This window comes from Melanerpes formicivorus, unplaced genomic scaffold (genome assembly GCF_026170545.1).
Source record: "Melanerpes formicivorus ecotype bairdi unplaced genomic scaffold, bMelFor1.0.p_v2 SCAF_85, whole genome shotgun sequence".
In the NCBI taxonomy this organism is placed as follows: Eukaryota; Metazoa; Chordata; class Aves; order Piciformes; family Picidae; genus Melanerpes; species Melanerpes formicivorus.
In genome coordinates, this window is record NW_027142437.1 from 715,485 (window position 1) to 738,278 (window position 22,794).

At 45.5% G+C, this 22,794-nt stretch overlaps 1 protein-coding gene across 3 annotated transcripts in view; it reads left to right on the forward strand.

Annotated features, from left to right (window-relative positions):
• Nucleotides 1-22,794, forward strand: part of PHIP (pleckstrin homology domain interacting protein) — a 163,403-nt gene that overhangs the window by 43,231 nt on the left and 97,378 nt on the right. For all 3 annotated transcript variants that reach the window (XR_010990687.1, XM_068165151.1, XM_068165152.1), the window contains exons 10-15: nt 7,251-7,321; nt 8,401-8,501; nt 8,637-8,677; nt 10,520-10,618; nt 12,532-12,685; nt 14,003-14,137. Coding sequence is in view for 2 of the 3 variants with exons in the window: in XM_068165151.1 (XP_068021252.1) it covers nt 7,251-7,321; nt 8,401-8,501; nt 8,637-8,677; nt 10,520-10,618; nt 12,532-12,685; nt 14,003-14,137 (601 nt within the window). In the remaining variant the exon portion in view is untranslated. The remainder of the gene's footprint in view (nt 1-7,250; nt 7,322-8,400; nt 8,502-8,636; nt 8,678-10,519; nt 10,619-12,531; nt 12,686-14,002; nt 14,138-22,794) is intronic.

Consider the following 22,794-nt stretch of genomic DNA (forward strand, 5'->3'; position numbering starts at 1 on the left):
CAGTTCTCTCTCTATTTTTTTTTTCCTTTCTTTTCTCTTCTGTAGTAATTTGAGTCTATGGAATTGAATTTTGAAACAAATCATGTCATTAGGGAACAGCAGCATCCATGATACCTCAGTGGATTATACTGCATGAGCTGGGAGATGTGTGTGTAGAAATCATAGAGGTTTGAATGAATCACAGGGCTGGGTGGGATTTGTCTTGAGGTAAAGCTTAGGGAGGAGTGAGAAAACTGGCATTGGATATAGGAGGGGAATCCCAACCAATTCCTTTCCATGGTGCCACATAAATGTGGAAGGAAAATTTTCAGTGAGATGCACTTATCTTTGATTCCTTTAACATTTGCTTTTTGAGTAATGCTTTCACGTGGAAGTAGTCACAGCAGATGTGATCAGAGAGACAGAGGCTGTTCAGTCTGGAGCAGAGAAGGCTCCCAGGTGACCTCATTGTGGCCTTCCAGTATCTGAAGGGGTCCTAAAGGAAGGCTGGGGAGGGACTGCTCAGGCTCTCAGGGAGTGATAGGACTAGAGGGGAATGGAATGAAGCTGGAGGTGGGGAGATTCAGGCTGGAGGTGAGGAGGAAGTTCTTCCCCATGAGAGTGGTGAAGCCCTGGAATAGGTTGTCCAGGGAGGTGGTTTGGGCCCCATCCCTGGAGGTGTTTAAGCCCAGGCTGGCTGAGGCTGATTTAGTGTGGGGTGTCCCTGCCCATGGCAGGGGGGTTGGAACTAGCTGATCCTTGTGGTCCCTTCCAACCCTGACTGATACTATGACACTAAAAAGCAGCTTAGTTAGCTGTCTTCACGCAGCACAGCAAGGAAGTGCTCTGGTAAACCAAGCCATGTCAGTGATTCATGTTGCTCAATGACAGTGTGCAGAGTAAATTTTGAGATGAGAATTTGTACCAATCTTGGCTCTGCTTCCAGAAACTGCAGCAACAGGGCAGGTTTCCTCCACATCCATTCAGTAGTATGCTGGAGGAAATCATGTGCCAGGATCATTCAAAGGCAAGTAGGATTCCTGGTAACCTTTTTGTCCCATAAGGCTCTTTGTGATTTTTTATTTATTATTTTTATTTGTTTTAAAGCATAATAGGGCCACCTGGAAGAGAGAATGACTGATGGGGTGGGAAGTTTGTACTGCTTTTTATCACTCTAGTGAAAAATACAGGCTTGCTTCTGTTCAATATCTCTAAAGCACCGAAGCTGGCAGAGAAAATAAGATCTCTTGCCACAGTTACTCGGTTATTGCTGCCCTGAGTCTCAGTTTCAACACCACTCACATTCTAGGAAGGACAAGTGGGAACTTTAAAGGCAGACAAGAAGAGCTGAGTAGTATAGGTGAAGGGTGCTGTTGCTTGCTGAAGGCAGAACGTGTTTTCATGTTGGCTGCAGCCTGTCCTTAAAGAATACAATTGCTAGCAGCGATGGAAGTATGGTACTGAAGTGTGCAGCACTTAGAATGGGGACTGGTGGTGAAGCCTCCAAATTTCTACTGCTCAAATGAAAAAATAAATATATATACATGCTATCCTCCCTTTTATACTCAGCACTACTTGAATCATCTGGCAGTGAGCTAAGATGAGCAGTTGGGCAGCCTCATAACGATCATGTGGATTGATTATAGCTTCAAGAGGATTGACGGCACCAGCAGTCCTTTGCTGAACTTCCTTGGGAAGTATGGGGAGAGGCAGTGTTTGGATTCACTGCTGCCTTCATTGTGCTCTTCAATTAAAAATGATCACTTTTCATAGTATCATAGTATCAGTCAGGGTTGGAAGGGACCACAAGGATCATCTAGTTCCAACCCCCCTGCCATGGGCAGGGACACCCCACACTACATCAGCCTGCCCAGAGCCTCATCCAGCCTGGGCTTAAACACCTCCAGGGACAGGGCCCCAACCACCTCCCTGCACAACCCATTCCAGGGCATCACCACATTGATGGGGAAGAACTTCCTCCTCCCCTCCAGCCTGAATCTCCCCACCTCCAGCTTCATTCCATTCCCCCTAGTCCTATCACTGCCTGAGATCCTGAGCAGTCCCTTCCCAGCCTTCCTGTAGGCCCCCTTCAGATACTGGAAGGCCACAATGAGGTTACCTCAGAGCCTTCTCTGCTCCAGACTTAGCTACACTGAAAACTGTTTTGGTGAGACTCAGCTTGGAAAGTGAAGTCTATGGGCTCCGCTCTCTGTGGAAGAATCTGAGAATCTGTCTTTGTCTGTCTGGGGAAGGGCTCCCTCTGAAGGGTGTTTTTCCCTGGTAGTTTCTTTGGGAGACAAGGAAGCTCAAAATTCTTCTTTATTCCCTGTGTATAAGATCAAAATACCATGGGGCAATGTTTTGTCTCAACAGATGATGAAATAGTGGAGAGCTCTCTGCCTGGAAAATTGTAGCACTTGCCATTAAAATCGACTTTGACATAGATTAAGCCTTCTAATGTCCACTGCCCTGACCCAGTTCTGTTTTCTTGTTGATTTTTGTTTGTTTTGTTTCATTCCTAGATCACAAGAAAATCCTTGTGTTCAGATTTGCCAGCAGCTCTACTGCAATTGGTATCTCTGAAATCAGAGGCTTCTCATGTTTTCTCTCAGTTTTTTGGTAACCTTGTTAACTGAGGCATGTTCATTATCTAGGTCACACATATGGCCCAGACAGGAGGTGAATGGTGACAGAGCTCTGTTTTGATGAATTGCAGAAGGACACATTGTAGTAGATTTGGTGCCATAGGTAGGATCAAATACAGGACACTGGCACAGCAGACCAAGAAATTCTCTTGTTCAAAGGAGGGTGGTGAGCCCTGTTCCTTGTGCTTCTGTGGCTGGTGTGGATGTGTGCTCTGCAGTATTAAGAGAGCCTCCTGTGTGCTCCTCTTATCATAGTATCGGTCAGGGTTGGAGAGGACCACAAGGATCATCTAGTTCCAATCCCCCTGCCATGGGCAGGGACACCCCACACTAGATCAGCCTGGCCAGAGCCTCAGCCAGCCTGGGCTTAAACACCTCCAGGGATGGGGCCCCAACCACCTCCCTGGACAACCCATTCCAGGGCTTCACCACTCTCATGGGGAAGAACTTCCTCCTCACCTCCAGCCTCAATCTCCTCACCTCCAGCTTCATTCCATTCCCCCTAGTCCTATCACTCCCTGAGATCCTGAGCAGTCCCTCCCCAGCCTTCCTGTAGGCCCCCTTCAGATACTGGAAGGCCACAATGAGGTCACCTGGGAGCCTTCTCTTCTGCAGACTGAACAGCCCCAACTCCTTCAGTCTGTCCTCATAGGAGAGGTGCTCCAGCCCTCTGCTCATTCTCATGGCCCTTCTCTGGACACCTTCCAGCACCTCCAGATCCCTCTTGGAATAGGGGCTCCAGAACTGGAGGCAGTACTCCAGGTGGGGTCTCCCCAGAGCTGAGCAGAGGGGGAGAATCACCTCCCTTGCCCTGCTGGCCACACTTCTCCTGATGCAGCCCAGGATCTGATTGGCTTTGCGGGCTGCAAGTGCACACTGAGAGCTCCTGTTGAGCTTTTTGTCCACCAGCCCCCCCAAGTCTCTCTTCTTTCAGTGAGGAGATTTATAACCAGGCAGTTGCTATGTATGTCTATAAGCAGTAGCATTCCAGGTAGGTTAATTTGGTTTCCAAATAGAGAAACAGTAAGATTGGTTGTTACTGTAGGCCAGGATGGATTGTGGCCCAAAGAAGATGGGAAAGTAATTAAGTATGTAGGTAATCTCTGGTTATTATTCAGGATGGTGGTAGAAAGATTCAAGAGTCAGATCCTTCACCAGCTGATAAGAGGGAGAGGAAAGAAAAATCAGCCTTGGGTCATCAGAAACTGAAGAATGATCTGCCTGAAGTTTAAGGGGAAGCTGTTCTAAGTGTTCAGTGCATCAAAGTTAAATTAGTTGCACAGCAAAGTATTTGCATACTTCCCTCAGAAAGATGCTGCCACCTGTTTGGAGCACAGCTTTCCAGTGTTAGTCTGTTACTGCCAGCCCATGTGAACAAGGCAGCAGAAGTGTCTCACAGATTTGGATAGAGGAGCTTTCCATAACTGCTTTTCTTTTCTGTTCCCCCCTCCTAGATTTAAAAAGAGAGAAGGGGGGGAAAAAAAAAGCTTAGGGAAAACACGTGCTGATGGTTTTGACATTGCTGGTTTGGACAGTTTCTCAATTGTCATCAGTGTGGTGGGATGCTTCCCATCTGCTTTCTTAAGCAGAAGGCTCTGCTTGTTAAAGGGGCTGGTGATACATCAGAACTCGGATATGCTGAGCCTGGTTCGTTAGCTTGTGAACAGAGATTTAATTGGGAGCGGCTCTGTCAAGTGTCTCTTCTCTGTCTTGCTGGAGCCATTGCATGTCCAGAATGAGTTGACTCTGCAGGGCTTGAATTAGGTAACCAGTCCTGCACCACTGCTGCATTTTCAAGATGAATTTGAGATGTTTGTATGTGAGTGTCCCCCCTAGCTGACACACATGGATCAAGTTGCGTCTTTGTCTGCTGCTCTGAGTGCAGCTTTTTTGGTTTTTGACGACAACCTCTCTTGTTTCTGGACTCCTGGACTTGTTACAGGACTCCTCTAGGAGAAAATGGTTTCTCAGGGCTTTGCTAGACCTCCCTCTGAATCATAGACACATAGAATTGTTAGGGTTGGGAGAGACCCCAAGGATCATCCAGTTCCAACTCCTGCTGCCATGGGCAGGGACACCTCACACCACAGCAGGTTGCTCACAGCCACATCCAGCCTGACTGCAAAAACCTCCAAGGAAGAGGCTCCTACCTCCCTGGGCAACCTGTGCCAGTGTCTCACCATCCTCAGGGGGAAGAACTTCTTCCTGAGATCCAATCTCAATCTCCTCATTTTTAGTTTTGCTTCATTCCCCCCAGTCCTATCACTCCCTCAAAAGTCCTTCCCCAGCTTTCTTGGAGCCCCCTTCAGATACTGGAAGGCCACAACTAGATGTCCTCTGAGGTTTTTTTTCCTCCAGACTGAACAGCCCCACCTGCCTCAGTCTGTCACAGAATCACTAAGGCTGGAAGAGACCTCAAAGATCATCTAGTCCAACCTGTCACCACAGACCTCATGACTAGACCATGGCACCAAGTGCCACATCCAATCCCCTCTTGAACACCTCCAGGGATGGGGACTCCACCACCTCCCTGGGCAGCACATTCCAGTAGCTAACAACTCTCTCAGTGAATAGCACCAGCCCTGTGCTCATCCTCATGGCCCTTCTCTGGACACATTCCAGCAGCCCCAGATCCTTCCTGTAATAGTGGCTCCAGAACTAGACCCAGTACTCTAGGTGGGGAGGTGTTTCTGAAGGCATCTTTAGACATTCTAGCCACTTCACAAACATTCTCACTACATTTATTAAGTGCAACAACTCTCTTGGTTTCTGTACATTGGCAGAAATGATGCTTTTGTCCCCTTTCCTTTTTCCTGAAACCCCTGATTGCCTGGCTCCTTTTGCAAAGACCTCAATCTGCTCTATTGTAAAAAAAGAATGCCATAGTTTTTTTGTCTCCTAATGCCTGAAATAACACACATCAGAGAGACATAAGTTGGAGGATTTAACTTGGTTATCCAAACTGGAACGTGAGTGCATACTTGCTCTATTTTGCAGCTGTCCTAACTCCAAAGGCAGAGTTCACAAACCACAGTGGAGGAAATAAGGAAATCAGCAGCCTATTTATCTATTTACACTTGCTCCAAATTATATAAGCTGCCTATTGAATCATCTGAGAGTTCTTTTTATGTTAGTGTCTCAGTTAAGAAAGGTATCACAGTATCACTAAGGTTGGAAGAGACCTCGAGGATCATCGAGTCAACCTTGTAGAGGGCAATGAGGTCACCCCTGAGCCTCCTCTTCTCCAGGCTAAACAACCCCAGCTCCCTCAGCCTCTCCTCACAGGGCTGTGCTCAAGGCCTCTCCCCAGCCTTGTTGCCCTTCTCTGGACACCTTCAAGTGTCTCAATGTCCTTCTTAAACTGAGGGGCCCAGAACTGGACACAGGACTCAAGGTGTGGCCTAACCAATGCAGAGTCCAGGGGCACAATGACTTCCCTGCTCCTGCTGGCCACACTATTCCTAATGCAGGCCAGGATGCCGTTGGCCCTCTTGGCCAGCTGGGCACACTGCTGGTATCAACTGTTTTGTAGAACGGGTTCTTCTTTTTGTCTTGTTTTGTGTGTCTTGTGAAGTTCCCTTGTCTTGAGGCTTCAAGGAGTTACCTTAAAACTCTTAGAGGAAGGTTTACAGCGGCAGCCTATACTGAGTGGCCAGTTTGGAGCAAAGATTCTTAGGTGCTGTTCCTGGTGTTTGTTACTCATTTCTTTTTTTTATGCATAGGTACCACTGAGGTTTCAAGTCTGCTACTTTCTTTGAGAACAGCAGTAGCTGATTAGCAGAGAAAGGTCTCCACTGCATCTGTCTTTGGCTGAAATGAATTATATGGAGCTTTTTGCTTTTAAAAGATAAAAATTTGGAGAAGTTATGAATATGCATCCTTTTATGTTAAATCTTTTGGTGATGACACTTGTGGGTGTAATGCTGCTGTTCTCTAGTAAGTTTATTCTTTGAGTGAGGATTGCAGATGGCATACTATAGAAGACCACCTACTGATTTGGGGTTGCTGCAGTGCATGAGCAGAACTGAAGCAATGGCTGAAGAAGCAGATCTGATTTGTTTTGAGTTTGGCACTTTTAAGAGTGCTTGCACTGTCCTGACATTCTTAGGGCACTCTTTGAAACTAGCCCCCAAAGAAACTGGTGTATTGTAATATTGGGGAAAACCCTCAAGAGTTGATTTCAATCTATTTTGTATCTCTCTCTAGAAAGCGTGCCAAGCTCTGTTTCTCTCTTGCAAAAGCAACCACGAGCTGATGGGGAAGACTAGAGTTCCAATACACCCAGTGGTTTAAAACTGAACATCATGGGCAACTGCTTCTAGTGTCTTCTCTTCTGCTTTGCTGGCAGAGGCTCAAGCAGTGTGTTACATACAGCAATATTAGAGGGGAGAGTGGAACAGGATTTACGTTGTGTACAGGGATACATGGACTGCTTAGTCCATCTGGATGTCTTAGTTTCCTAAAGATCAGATCATGAAGCATAGTCACACAATATTGTTTATAGATGGGCAGCCATCTGTTCCTTCATAGTTAATTTTGTCCTTCTGTGCTTTATTTCTAAGGCATTGACTTATTTTTTTTTGAAGCCCTATTTAAGATATTATTTAACTGTTTCTTTGTTTCTAGTCCAAGGCCAACAAAGTTTACGGAACGCCCTCGGCCCGGAGTCCAAATGATCTGTTCTTCTTTTAGTGCTGGTAAAAGACTTCTTTCTCTTTTGTCAGTTTTCCTCTTCCTTTTTCTTTTTCTTCTCTTTTCTCCCTTGTATTGAATCGCAGAATTGTTAGGGTTGGAAGGGACCTCAAGGCTCAGCCAGTTCCAACCCCCCTGCCATGGGCAGGGACACCTCGCACTAGATCAGGCTGCTCACAGCCACATCCAGCCTGGCCTTCAAAACCTCCAGGCATGAGGCTTCCACCACCTCCCTGGGCAACCTGTTCCAGTGTCTCACCACCCTCATGGGGAAGAATCTCTTCCTAACATCCAATCTGAATCTACACATTTCAATCAGTAGACATAATCATTTGGAGAGTAAGACGAACTATAATACAGTTGTTATAGCTTATTTCTTGTTAGAACGTGGAAATGTGTTTAAAACAGCTATAAAAAAAATCCACAAGTGCTTAAAATGGAGAGCCAGAATCCATGCACTAAATCCTGGTGATACAGAAATGCTTGAAAACAGTTAAATACAAACTGTTGAAAGCCAACCTCGTGTGGCTGTGAGCCTTTTAAAACACAAGGTACTCGTTTTTCCTCAGAGTGATTCTGAGAGGCAGTTTTATCTGTGATGCCATTTCTAGGGCCTGGGACAAGAAGGTGTTGATTACCAGGTCCTTATGGTCTGAATTTCATCGATTCCAGAGTTGACATTTGAAGTGTGCTGCATAAATAATTGGACAGAGTATCGAAATGACAGACACTTGCTTTCAGAAAGCATACTGAAGCTCTGATTCCATGCAAAGTTTTGTTAAGAATGAGGCTTTTCAAGGCTTAGTCACAAACAAATTGGTGTAGTTAGCTGATCTTTCAGGTGTGTCTGCAGATGCATATTTGTCTGACAGCAGAGGTGAGGGAATTCAGCTGCAGTTCAACTTGTCAATTTCTACGCAGTGGTTTTACTTAAAGGTCAGTTGCAGGCATAGCTGAAATGAGCTACAGCTTACATTTGAGGGAAGAAGTTTTAAGTCTTTTGATGTCACAGCCATCTGATAGTACTGTAATAACATGACATTGCCCTTTTTTTTCATAAGACTTATCTGTTTGTTTTTCTCAGGTGGAATGTTTTTGGCCACTGGGAGTACAGATCACATCATTAGGGTTTATTTCTTTGGATCAGGTCAGCCAGAGAAGATATCAGAGTTGGAGTTTCATACTGTAAATACTTTTAAAAAATTACATCTGTATTTGATTAAAATAATCATTTGGATAAACTTGGAGAATTTGGAATTGTATTTGATTGTTTCCCCCCCCCCCCTTTTCTACTCTTTTGTTTGTTTTTTTTTTATACAGGACAAAGTTGACAGCATTCAGTTTTCTAACAGTAGTAGCAGGTAAGCACACAAATGATGGATTCAGAGCTAGGGGCTTGGGTTCCCCTTGAGGGCACTGGTTTCTAGATGTAGCTATTAAAAACTTATCAATGAGTTTGTTTTGAGGATAGGATAGGATAGAATAGAATAGACCAGACCAGGTTGGAAGAGACCTTCAAGATCATCGTGTCCAACCTATCGTCCAACACCACCTAATCAACTAACCCATGGCACCAAGCACCCCATCAAGTCTCCTCCTGAACACCTCCAGTGATGGTAACTCCTCCCCAGGCAGCCCATTCCAATGGGCAATCACTCTCTCTGTATAGAACTTCTTCCTAACATCCAAACTGAACCTCCCCTGGCACAGCCTGAGACTGTGTCCTCTTGTTCTGGTGCTGGCTGCCTGGGAGAAGAGACCAACCTCTGCCTGTCTACAACCTCCCTTCAGGTAGTTGGAGAGAGCAATAAGGTCACCCCTGAGTCTCCTCCTCTCCAGGCTAAGCAGCCCCAGCTCCCTCAGCCTCTCCTCACAGGGCTGTGTTCCAAGCCCCTCACCAACTTTGTTGCCCTTCTCTGGACTTGTTCCAGCAAGTCAACCTCCTTCCTAAACTGAAGGGCCCAGAACTGGACACAGGACTCGAGGTGTGGCCTAACCAGGTTCATCCAGTAAAACAGCTCTACCAATAGGTGGTTCTCTACCATCTCTACTAATAGGTGATTCTCTACCAACAGTGATTCTCACTGTTTTATTTTAGGGATACTCCTCCTTCAGATCTACAGTTGTTTTCATTGTAATGACTGATTGAGGTATTTTGAGTTTGCCAAAAATAGGGAGTATCACAATGCTTGAAGCTTCTCTTTCAGAAACGCATGTGTGTGTGTGTATATATAGATTCACATATAAAATACATGCATTTTTAGACACTTAAAAATGTGAAGCTTTTTTCAGTTATGTGGCTGCTAGGTACAGGAAAGCTATCCAACAAGCAATCCTTTTTTTACCTAGCCTCATATTTTTTTAATGTCTCACTTCAAGTTCTGGGTGCTGGATGTGAAAGACAGTAAAGAACAGACTTCAGGTTGTTAGAAGGTTTTTGACACTTCATTTATTTGTTCTTAATGTACACTTGTTTTTTTATTATGCAAATAGTTGAAAACCAAACTTCACTGTGCTCCACCCATCTCTTTCTCCTCCTTCTACTCCTGCTCACCAGAAAGGGAGAAGAAAAATGGGGGGGGAGAATAATAGAATAAACCAGGTTGGAAGAGACCTTCAAGATCATCGCGTCCAACCCATCAACCAATCCAACCCACCTAAACAACTAACCCATGGCACCAAGCACCCCATCAAGTCTCCTCCTTGAAACTTGAGCACTTTAGAAAAGTGCTTTAACATACCCAGAGCTAGCTTACTGGGAGTAGGTTTTGATTTAAACCATGCCTGCACTCTTCCTTGCAGGGCTCTACCGCCCCCTCCACTGTTTTTATCCTGTGGATTTATGCCTTAGCTTTATCTCTCATGATAGGCTCATTGTTTCTTAGAATGCTCATTGGATTATGGTGTCCCTGTGCCAGAGCAGTGCCACATCTAAGCAAGGTGCACCACAGGTTAAAGTATGGTTAGTTTGGAACGGGTCATGGTGGGGCAGAGAAACAGGCTGGTAAAAAAGAAATGGAAGGGCTGCAGTGCGGGAAGTGTTCTTCACCTCAAACCCAGTTGTACTGCGTCTGGTCACTGTTTGAACTTCTTACTTAGAGCTTCCTTTTTGGAGTTCTAAATTCTGGAACTTGAGTTGTGCAGTATGGCTTCTGTACAGCTCTGCCTTTGATCTCTGAGTAACTTTGTTCCCCTTTTGTTAGATTCGTAAGTGGGAGCCGTGACGGAACAGCACGAATCTGGCAGTTCAAGCGCAGGGAGTGGAAAAGCATTTTGTTAGATATGGCTACTCGCCCAGCAGGGTAAGTGGTGTACAGTGTGCTCCTATCACATAGCTGCTCAAAGGCAACTGATACAATTTGTTTACTTGCTGAAAAAACAAGGGGGGGCAGAGGGGGCTGGGGAGAGCAAGGAATATCAAGGGGAGGGAAGACTGCCGTCAATTGTTACTGCTTAGATGCACAATATGCTTATCCAGCTCTTGGAATTCAGCTAGCCTGTCTTGAGAAGAGCTCTACAAGTGTTTGCCTGAGATGAAAAGAAGAAAAGATACTCAAAACACACCAAAGGTCAAATGTATATAGCTTTTTACACAGGTATCTTATTTCTGGAGCAAGAAAACAGATCGGATCTGTTCCAGAGACCGCTTGCATTTTAATAAAGCCTCAAGAGATTGTGAACTCTGCAATCTCAGGAAAGAAGTGTTTGGATTCTTTCATACCACATACCAGAGCAAGGGAATCTGTTGCTCTGTAAAGGAGTCTAATTTCTTAGAACATCTGAGAAACTTACAAGGCTTTGTAGTCATGGGAAACTTTGGTACCCTAAAACAAGCAGCAAAAGAGGCTTGAAGATGGAGAAGGACTTAATAGGACTTGTTGCTTGCATCTTTTTGTTTTGGCATGGAGGAGATGTTTTCTGACTGACTTACATTAGAAAGATTCATGGATTTAAGAGGTAAACTTTTTTCCCCCCTTAGGGCTCATTCTGAGTGATTTAGATTCAAAGTCGTTTGGGGAGTAATCCTGGGGAAAGGTGTCTGAAGGACAAAGAGGAATGGAAGAGAAGGCTGAATAAGCTGTAATTTGGATGTTTAGGTCAGAGAGTATCTTGCCAGTTACGAGCAGATGCCACAGAATATGGGTATAAAATATCTGGACAAGAGTATATGATTTTTTGAGAAGTACTGAACTGTACTTCAAGAACAGGCTGAGTTACTCTGCCTTCCAAATGCACCCTATAAAAATTCTTAGCTTTAACTGATCCTGGGAAAACTAGGAATGGATTCTTCTCCAGTGTGGGCACAAATGCTGAATTTCTTTGAGAAACTGAACTGCTCATTTCAATAACTCACTCCTAGCTGAGTTTTGTTTTGGCCTTCTGACTAGAAGGATAAGTGCAGTTCCAAATTTGATCTTTTCTGCACCAGCACAATTTTATCAAAGAAAATGAAATTGCTGCGCTGAAAAGGAAGTGTGTGGAGAGCTTATAAAGCCTCCTGGGTTTTGCATTGAATCCAGAAAGGAATCTGTCTGTAACTACATTTTTCTGTCACTGAGCTGTACAATGTATACTGTTGTGTAATATGTTGTAGCACTTATAGTTTCATAGTTTCATTCAGGGTTGGAAGGGACCACATGGATCATCTAGTTCCAACCCCCCTGCCATGGGCAGGGACACCCTACACTAGATCAGGCTGGCCAGAGCCTCATCCAGCCTGCTCTTAAACACCCCCAGGGACGAGGCCTCGACCACCTCCCTGGACAACCCATGCCAGGGCTTCACCACTCTCATGGTGAAGAACCTCCTCCTCACATCTAGCCTGAATCTCACTTGCTGTATGGAAGATGCTGTATTTTGCCTGCCCACTTGGGGGTAACATGCTGCATTTGGTTGATGTTTACCCAGAAATGAATGTGCTAGAGAATTCAGGGGTGATTCATCTTTAAACCATGCTTACAAAGGTGTAATGTTAGAGTACTCAGATTATGTTACAGATGGCCTAGTGTAGAGGACCCTGCAGTCATTGTTGAAGCAGCTACAATTCTTCTGCAGTCGCATGTGCCACATAATGGAAAACATCTTTCATTTCTCCGGTTTCTTTAAGAAGTAAAGCTTCTCATTGTAAGAAATGAAGGGAAATACAGAAGTGTTTTCATTTAAAATGCTTTGGCAAGCTAGGATCCCTTTGAAACTTTTTGCTCTTTTGTTTTAGACAAAGTTTACAAGGAGTTGAAGATAAAATCACAAAGCTGAAAGTGACCATGGTGGCATGGGACCGCCATGACAACTCTGTTATAACTGCAGTAAATAACATGACTCTGAAAGTCTGGAATTCCTTCACTGGCCAACTCATTCATATTCTGATGGTAAGATGTTCCATCTTTGCTTTCTCAATCCTGCATGCAGAATTTGCATGTGCACCCTCAGAATTCTTCCTTATGTGTTTGATTTCCGTCTGAAAACTGCCTTAACAAATGCTTCCAGATAATTGAAGTGTAATAGAAATGTCTGTCAGCTGCTTGTTGGGAAATAAAGCTTTTGAGTTGTAAATAACCATTGCTGTTCAAGATGTCTGAAACTAATTTTGGACTTGTTTTTTTTTTTCCCCCTAAAGTGCTATCTTGAAGGAGAGAAGGAAACACTTGTTTCTTTTTACCTTTATCTAATGTGACAAATGTTTTGAAATCCTCTTAATGGAGAAATTTGCCCTGTTTAAAATGGAGACACTTCGGCAGGCTTGTCATTTCACGAGTGCAAAACACCAGTCTTTTAGCTAGAGCAAGTCATAACAACGTTTTTACTGGTGTCTGATCCTTTTTTAAAGAGAAAATAGCTAACTCTGGGTAGCCAGATACTCTGCTAGGGATAGAACTATTTCATGCAAAGCTTTAAACTTTGATACTAAACTTCACAGTATCACCAAGGTTGGAGGAGACCTCGAGGATCATCGAGTCCAACCTGTCACCACAGACCTCATGACTAGACCATGGCTCCAAGTGCCACATCCAGTCCCCTCTTGAACAGCTCCAGGGATGGGGACTCCACCACCTCCCTGGGCAGCACATTCCAATGATGAATGACTCTCTCAGTGAAGAACTTTCTCCTCACCTCCAGCCTAAACCTCCCCTGGCACAGCTTGAGACTGTGTCCCCTTGTTCTGGTGCTGGTTGCCTGGTAGAAGAGACCAACCCCTTCCTGGCTACATCCACCTTTCAGGTAGTTGTAGAGGGCAATGAGGTCTCTCCTGAGCCTCCTCTTCTCCAGGCTAAACAACCCCAGCTCCCTCAGCCTCTCCTCACAGGGCTGTGCTCCAGACCCCTCCCCAGCTTTGTTGCCCTTCTCTGGACACCTTCCAGCATCTCAACATCTTTCCTAAACTGAGAGGCCCAGAACTGGACACAGGACTCAAGATGTGGCCTAACCAGTGCTGAGTACAGGGGCAGAATGACTTCCCTGCTCCTGATACTTGACATTAGAATTAGGAAGCTAAAATTGAAACTGGAATGAAGAGTATAATGCATGCTACAGCAACACAAAAATAAAGCCAAGGGCTGTGTGGTGAGAGTAGCTGTTCTTTGTGGATGCTTTAATAGGTGAATGGTGCAGCTGCTACTGTTCTGTTGGATTTCTGCTAAGTACCTGAGACAATCCTCTTGTTCATCTTGCTATCTCTTTAAATTCAGGGCCATGAAGATGAAGTGTTTGTGCTTGAGCCCCACCCATTTGATCCAAGAGTGCTCTTCTCTGCTGGCCATGATGGGAATGTCATCGTGTGGGACCTGGCAAGAGGGGTCAAAATCCGCTCTTACTTCAACATGGTAATTACCGCGCTTTGTGTAGATACGCCGCAGCGACCTTTCTAAACCTCTTGCTTTTGGTACATTCTTGTGTAGGCCATCTTGAAGCATGCATTGGTGTTTAGGGCAAGATCCTGCATCCAGTGAAGGCAAGAGAAATCCCTATTCAGTTTAGTGGGGCAAAGACTAAAGCTATAAAAGGTCAAAACCGTTGTGTGTTTGGCTGTATTTCCTAGCGTCAGGGTGGGGTGCTTTATGCTTCATCCACGTGAAATTGGAGTGTTAGTTTACATTGTCAAGAGATCATGCTTAAGAGACAGGGTGACAGAGGCACTCCCCTTTTCAGTGCTCTGTTTCCCACCTGGGGAACCAAAGTGGAACTCGGTTTGTTTTTGGCATTACTGATTCTTAATCTGGCTAAAGCTCTTCAGGAGTCACCTGATCTCGTACAATGTTGTTCTATGCTCCTTGGCCCATTGGACTGAATACTGTCAGCCTTTCTGTGTAGAGCTCTTCCATGTGCAGGTTTCAAATTTGGTCTGTTCTGCACTAAACTAATGCTTCTGGAAGACGGATGCAGCAGGTATTTCCATCTGTTTCTTGGCACTAAGTGGGTCTTTGTACATATCTCTTTTGTTTTCCCCCCCTCAAAAAGGTAATGATGTGTTGTGCAATTCAGACTTTGTCTCTGGAGAGAACCAGAAATAGTCTTTGTAGAACATGAAGAATCATTGAGAATGTTGAGAGTAGGCAAACTGGCTTCATCCAGCCTTCAGCCATAGTGGAATGGCAGTCTTGGAGATGGGCATAAAGAAGATAATCTGAAGGCAAGAGCTGCCATACATGTATTCAAAAGTAATAATAAAGGACATTTAGAAATTAAGCCAAGCTAGGAAAGTCACTCTGATCCTACAGGAAGGCTTTGAGATGTGCAGTGTACAGTACAGCTCATAAAGTCTCTGAGGAAGTTCTGCCAAGTTTAATGGGAGAGAGGGCAGCCTAGACCCCTTCAGCACTGACCAAGGTTTGTTGTCCCCTATGCATTGATTTCTGTAACTGAACTTATGAAGGATCGGAGCCAATCATCTTGGAGCTGTGAGTGCAGATCTCTGTTACTGAGTGCGACTGACTGTTACCAGTTGAGGTGTATGTTCTCACTACAGGGTTAGGTTTCCTGTCCACTGTTACTTATGATGGCAGTGTGATGGTTTTCAGGGAATTGAAGGTCAGAAGAGGCTGAGTTCATCTGCTCTTCCTAAGACAAGTCCACTTTAGAGCTATCAGGACCTAAGTTAAGGTGCCCATGATGTTAGGCAACCCCCTGAAAGACTGAAATATTTATTCAAGGGTGCAGTGCATCACAAACACCTGAAAAGGTTAAAAACCACATGCATTTTAAGATCTTTGGAGTCAGAGAAATGTGTAGACAATCAGAAGATACCAACAGCTAGTAACCTGTGCTTTATGCTACAAAAAAAATGTGAGAAGGTCTGCCTGCTGTATGAGGTGAGGGGAATTGTAAAACTGGCAATTGGTTTGTCTGCAAGCAATGAATAAGTCATGAGCCATGTATGCAAGAATGGCATCTCTCATCTGTCTGCAGTCACTGAATTTTTCACCAGCCTGTCTTCTGTGTCTGATCCTTCAAAAGACATGGGTGAAAATCAGAGGTTATTTTAGAGGATTAGGTGGTGGGAGATGCTTCTAAGCAGCCCATGAGACTTGATTGCAGTCACCTCTGTAGAGCTGCAAATGTTAAGTGTTCTGGTTTGCTAAGGGAGGACCTGAATACTAGAGAGCTGCCAGTCTTCTCCCCATTTCCCAGCTGACCTGTCAGATGGGAACATCATTAGATTAACCACCACTAAATGATTCTGCTAACTGCTGTTACCTTCACTGACTTTACAGATTTGGTTTCTTTTGGATCAGGCAGGGAATATATCACCTGGAGGAGCCAAACTAAAGGGTTGAATGACATACCTGCTTTATCACTGAGGAACCTCTTGTGATTGCCTGACAAAACAGTGTCTGTGGTGCCAGAGCTATCACTGAGTGACTTTGTTGTAACAAAACCTGCTTGAAGTACCAAACTCTTAGATAACTGTTAGCTTGATGGTCACCCAGGCAGCTATGTCCATCTGTGATGGGTTGTTTAGTAGATCTAAAGCCTGAAGTGGAGTCAGATATTTTCAAGTTGTCCCTTGCCCCAGATTTCTTCATTGCCAGTATCACAATTAAAAAACAATTCAAAGTGTGAGGGATCCAAGCATCAATCAGAAGCTTAACTCCAAGTTTGAAGGACTGAAGTATCAAGCTTAGCTCCTTTTGTCCAGATAGTGAATGTGAAATTGCAAAGCCACAGAAACCAAAGAAACATTTTGCATTGTATTTAGCTTAAAAAAGGGAATCAAACTTTATTTATGCCCTGCTGGTTCCAGACAACTGCTGCTAGGAGACTCTGATGGTCCTACAGAACATTCTCTCCAGCTTTTTAAACTTAAGATTTGCTAGTAAATCAGTTGGCACAGCCACAGTTAATTGGAAGCAGTTTTGGTCGATTTGCCAGGTTTTGGTCTTCATAGTAAACTCAGTCCCATAAGTGATGTGCTACATACATGGGTTTACCTCCAGTAAGTGTGTCTACATTGTGTACCTTCCATGTTTTCACCTGTGATGTTCATTTTATCTATTGTTTATTCAGTATAGCATAACTCCACTGTCAGAGCTCATGGGTGTTCAGAATTGGCTTAATACAGTGACTTGAGTCAGCTAGGACTCAGGGAGTGTATTTGCTATCCCTCAGAGTAAAATGTGCCTTAGAAATACCATTCAAGGTGAGAGGATTAAAGACCTTTAGTCAAGTAAGTCCTGGGATGGTTTTAAATTACACAGGTGCTTGTTGTTTTGTGACCTGTGCAATATCCCCCTCCAGTCCTGAGTTAGTGCAGCTGCTCATGAAAAGCATGCTTTCAGGCTCGTTACTTTTCTGAAGGAGCCACTGAAGTTGTGGCTTTGGTGGTGTGAAATTAGGATGGTTTCACATGCTGCATTTCCCAGGTACAAATAAGCATTTAGCAGACTTGTGAAGGACCAGGGTAATAAACCCTAAGTGGCTGCTGCTGCTGACAACTGTTTCAGAGCTTATGTATTTCACAAAGCAGTGGGTTTGCTACGGAAGAACAGCACAAACCCTTGTAAATGTTTAAATTGTGGCTCATTACCCAGGGCCTAGATTACTGAGGGATTTGACTGTTGTGGCACCTTGTTGGTTGTTGGGGACTGAGGTCTCCAAAGAGGGATGCAGTATCCTACCAAGTCCTCAGGTTACTGAGCAGTGGATGAGATTTCGGTGTCTTAGTGGATGATCCAGGTCAAAAAAAACCACCCTGAAAGGCAGGCTCTCTGGAGAAAGCCACTGCATGATAATGTGCATAGAGGTGTCTTTGAAATGCAGCTTCCTACTCAGAGCTGCAGTGAGGCATCTGGATCCCTTTCTGAGACCTGAAGGAGGTCCCTGCAGGATGCAGGAGCAGGTAGCACTCTTTGGAGGTTGCCTTAACTGATGTTAAGCTGTTGAGCTGGGAAACGGGAGGCTGAGATTTTATTTTCTCCTCAGTGCTAAGGTGTTCAATTCAGGATCTGCCCTTATGCAGGAAGGCATCTCAGCTCTGAGTGTCTAGCCAGGACTTTGTCCCCACTTTCTCTTGAAGTTGTGCCACTGTGAAGAAGTGCAAATGTGCAGCCTGTGGGTTTAGGTGCTCCTGCAGGCTTGTTCTTGTGGGTATGGAAATCATGGTCTAGATAAATTAGAGGTAGAAATGGCCTGTGGCTTCAAGCTGCAGGCAGGATCTTGAACTTGCAGGATTAGTGCTCTGTTAGGTCATAAATCAACTTGTGCACTGCTCAGTTGTTGTTACAGGATCTACTTTCTTTCAGGTGTCCTCACTAAGTTACTTTTGGATAGACCTAAGACAGTTGGTTTGGTAGCAATGCCAGGGTTGGCACTTGGATGGTATGTGCTACAGCTCAGCCTTATGCTTGCAGTTCCTGTGTAGGCTCTAAGCAAAAGTTTGAGTTCTGAAGATGTATGAAGAGGGAAAAAAACCTCCAGGGACTTAAGAATCCTCCTGGTCAAAAAGGAGGTGCCTGGTGCTGGTAGTTGTAGGCATGGTAGTTGTTTGGTTTGGTGAGTGGGTTCTTGTGGTTGCAGTTTGGACAGTAAGTACTGCTGTTCCTTGAGTCTGGCTCTAAACAGGTTTGTGATCTTGCAGTGCTGCTTTTGATTGCTTTGTGGAGTTTGGTAGTTCCTTTGAGCATCTTTTCCTTTCAGCACTACCTCTCAGGGTGGAACTCTCCTAATTCATACTGGTTGCAGAGGGCTTTCTGTCTGGAGCCTTAAAGAGTACAAGTTTCCTGTGTGGTAAAGCTGGTGGTTCTTCTCCTGTGAGTGGGCTTCCCTGTAGAAGAATGTTTATTTTCAAGTTTCCTAAAATAGTCAGAATATACACAGGCCTGTAGCTCTGTTCTTTTATCTCTTGGGTTTTTAATAACTTGCTTTACAGCCTAGCTTTATGAACAGTTGCAGAAACATATGGTGACTGCAGTTAGTTAAAAGTGTGTCGCTGAAAGTATGAAAACTGTGCTGGAGTGGCAAGAATGAAAGACTAGGGGAGAGCAGGCATTTGTGCAGCCTTCATCACTGTAAAATATTGGATTCTTTGGTGCTGTATCTTTGAATGTAATTGCTTTGCCTGAATCTGATACCTTACTCAGCAGGTTCTGTAAGGAGGCATTGCAGTTACTGCACTGGAAGCCTTGTGGATTAGTTGATAAAGATTAGCCCCGTGGTGTTTAAGGACTCCTTGTGTAATGTAGAAATTAAATAGGGGTACTGCTGCCTTTAAATAAGAAATGGTTCTCCTGGGCAACAGAATTGTGAATTTATGGGCAGAGTCCAATGGGATGGCATTCAACAAGTCCAAGTGCCAGGTGCTGCACTTTGGCTACGGCAATCCCATGCAGAGCTACAGGCTGGGGTCGGAGTGGCTGAGAGCAGCCAGGCAGAGAGGGACCTGGGGGTGCTGGTCGATGGTAGGCTGAACATGAGCCTGCAGTGTGCCTAGGCCGCCAGGAGGGCCAATGGCATCCTGGCCTGCATCAAGAACAGTGTGGCCAGCAGGAGCAGGGAGGTCATTCTGCCCCTGTACACTGCACTGGTTAGGCCACACCTTGAGTCCTGTGTCCAGTTCTGGGCTCCTCAGTTTAAGGACATCGAAACACTTGAAGGTGTCCAGAGAAGGGCAACAAGGCTGGGGAGAGGCCTTGAGCACAGCCCTGTGAGGAGAGGCTGAGGGAGCTGGGGTTGTTTAGCCTGGAGAAGAGGAGGCTCAGGGGTGACCTCATTGCCCTCTACAACTACCTGAAAGGTGGTTGTAGCCAGGAAGGGGTTGGTCTCTTTTCCCAGGCAGCCAGCACCAGAACAAGAGGACACAGTCTCAAGCTGCACCAGGGGAGGTTTAGACTCGAGGTGAGAGGAAGTTCTTCACTGAGAGAGTCATTGGTCATTGGAATGTGCTGCCCAGGGAGGTGGTGGAGTCACCATCCCTGGAGGTGTTCAAGAGGGGATTGGATGTGGCACTTGGTGCCATGGTCTAGTCGTGGGGTCTGTGTTGATAGATTGGACTTAATGATCCTCGAGGTCCTTTCCAACCTTAGTTATACTGTGACTGTGATATTGTAATTGAAAAACATCAGCAACCCCCCCCAAAAAAACCCCAATAAACCAAAACAAAACTGCCACCAAAAGATGAATGGATCCAGTTTATTGTGCAGTGGTATCAGTGCAACTGATACATGGGCATGAGTAGCCGGGGTGGAGACTACGGCTGCCCCCTCCCTGGAGGTGCAGGATCTTTAAGGTCCCTTCCAACCTAATCCATTCTATGAATCTTTCATAATTAGACATTACTCTTTTTACTGGACTGACTGGCATTGCAAGTTGTACATTTGAGAAGTCAGGCTTTGCTTTGTCTGGTAGCAGGCTTTGTTATTTATGTCTGACATGCTTCACCTGCCTTAGGGGCCTCTTGTAGGCCTGAATACCTGTTAAGGGCAGGCTTCTGCTTACCTGTAATCTTCAGGTGTTCCTCCTAGTGGTTGCAGTCACAGTATCACAGTCACAGTATCACTAAGGCTGGAAGAGACCTCGAGGATCATTGAGTCCAACCTGTCACCACAGACCTCATGACTAGACCATGGCACCAAGTGCCACATCCAATCCCCTCTTGAACATCTCCAGGGATGGGGACTCCACCACCTCCCTGGGCAGCACATTCCAATGATGAATGACTCGCTCGATGAAGAACTTTCTCCTCACCTCGAGTCTAAATCTCCCCTGGCGCAGCTTGAGACTGTGTCCTCTTGTTCTGGTGCTGGTTGCCTGGGAGAAGAGACCAACCCCTTCCTGGCTACAACCACCTTTCAGGTAGTTGTGAGGCCTGTTGTGTTTGGGCTCTTTTCATTCCGTGGCCGTAGCTCCTGGACAATCTCTCTGAGCACGGTCACGTACTACAGCGCTCTTCTACTGGTGGGTGGTGGTTCTGAGTCGCTGAACTCAGTGCAGCAGTGGCCTCAGTCCTTTCATCATATTCTGAAGAACACTTTGAAAAAGTGATACAAAAAGAATGGTTTTACAGTCTGGTATTAAACTCCCAGATCTTAATACTTCAAAATCCTCCTAGCTTTGTGACTTCAGCTGACTTGCTGAAAGGCTAAGCCACCTTAGCCTTTGACACTTAAAGGTCACACGATGTATCTGCAGCTGTTGTGAATCTGATGATGAGTCTCTTTCTAAATGCCAAAGCACATTTCATCAGAGCAGATAGAAATACCATGAATACATTTCAGAAATGCATTACAGTTTGAGTACTATCAACTAGTGATTTGAGGCAACCTTCTTACTCTTTTTGAGGAGGAAGAAGGAAAAAAATAAATCACTTGTAGAACCTGTTCTCCCCTCTCCCACCTTCAGCTTCCTTTGAAATGACAGCCAACTGTGTCACATGTCTGAAAGAAAAGCTTTGATCTCTCCCAGAAACACCATTGTTCTGCTGTGTCACAAAGTAAACATCCCAGATTGATACTTCAGGAACAGGGGATGGTTTCTTACAGCAGTACAGCTTCACAGTATTGCTAAGGTTGGAAGAGACCTCGAGGATCATAGAGTCCAACCTGTCAGCACAGACCTCATGACTAGAAACTTGCTGCTGCATGAATTGGTGGTTGTTGTTCCTATGCCCTCTGTCTTGCTTTTATGGAAATGATCTAAAACCCAAATCCAACCCTTTAAAATTGCAGAGCCTGGCTGGAGGGCTGAGCCCAGAGAGTGGTGGTGAATGGTGCCACAGCCAGCTGGCAGCCAGGCACCAGTGGTGTGCCCCAGGGAGCAGTGCTGGGCCCTGTGCTCTTTAACATCTTTATTGATGATCTGGATGAGGGCATTGAGTCCATCATCAGTAAATTTGCTGATGACACCAAGCTGGGGGCAGGAGTTGATCTGCTGGAGGGTAGAGAGGCTCTGCAGAGGGACCTGGACAGGCTGGAGAGATGGGCAGAGTCCAAGGGCAGGAGATTGAACACATCCAAGTGCCAGGATCTGCACATTGGCCACAACAACCCCATGCAGTGCTACAGGCTGGGGTCAGAGTGGCTGAGAGCAGCCAGGCAGAGAGGGACCTGGGGGTGCTGGTTGATGGTAGGCTGAACATGAGCCTGCAGTGTGCCTAGGCCGCCAGGTGGGCCAATGGCATCCTGGCCTGCATCAGGAAGAGTGTGGCCAGCAGGAGCAGGGAGGTCATTCTGCCCCTGTACACTGCACTGGTTAGGCTACACCTCGAGTCCTGTGTCCAGTTCTGGGCCCCTCAGTTTAGGAAGGAGGTTGACTTGCTGGAATGAGTCCAGAGAAGGGCAATGAAGTTGGTGAGGGGTTTGGAACACAGCCCTGTGAGGAGAGGCTGAGGGAGCTGGGGTTGCTTAGCCTGGAGAAGAGGAGGCTCAGGGGTGACCTTATTGCTCCCTACAACTACCTGAAGGGAGGTTGTAGACAGGCAGAGGTTGGTCTCTTCTCCCAGGCAGCCAGCACCAGAACAAGAGGACACAGTCTCAGGCTGCGCCAGGGGAGGTTCAGGCTGGAGGTCAGAAGGAAGTTCTACACAGAGAGAGTGATTGCCCATTGGAATGGGCTGCCTGGGGAGGTGGTGGAGTCACCATCCCTGGAGGTGTTCAGGAGGAGACTTGATGGGGTGCTTGGTGCCATGGGTTAGTTGATTAGGTGGTGTTGGATTGGTTGATGGGTTGGACATGATGATCTTGAAGGTCTCTTCCAATCTGTTCTGTTCTGTTCTGTTCTATTCTGTTCTATTCTATTCTAAACTTAGGTTGACCTGCCTGTTGCATCAGTGTTGGAGAAGGCAGAGGGTACAGTTGTGTTTCTTGGCTGTTTTTGAATCACTGATCCTGTGGCTAAGAGATGGGGTTTGTATTGAATCCTCAAAGGACAGCAACATCTTTTGATAGCTGCTGTAGCTGTAAGGCAAGATGAGGATTCTTAGAGATTTTCAGGGGTCCTAGACAAAAAAACAGGTGGGGTTTCTGTTGTGTGTGCTGGTTTTTGTTCACTG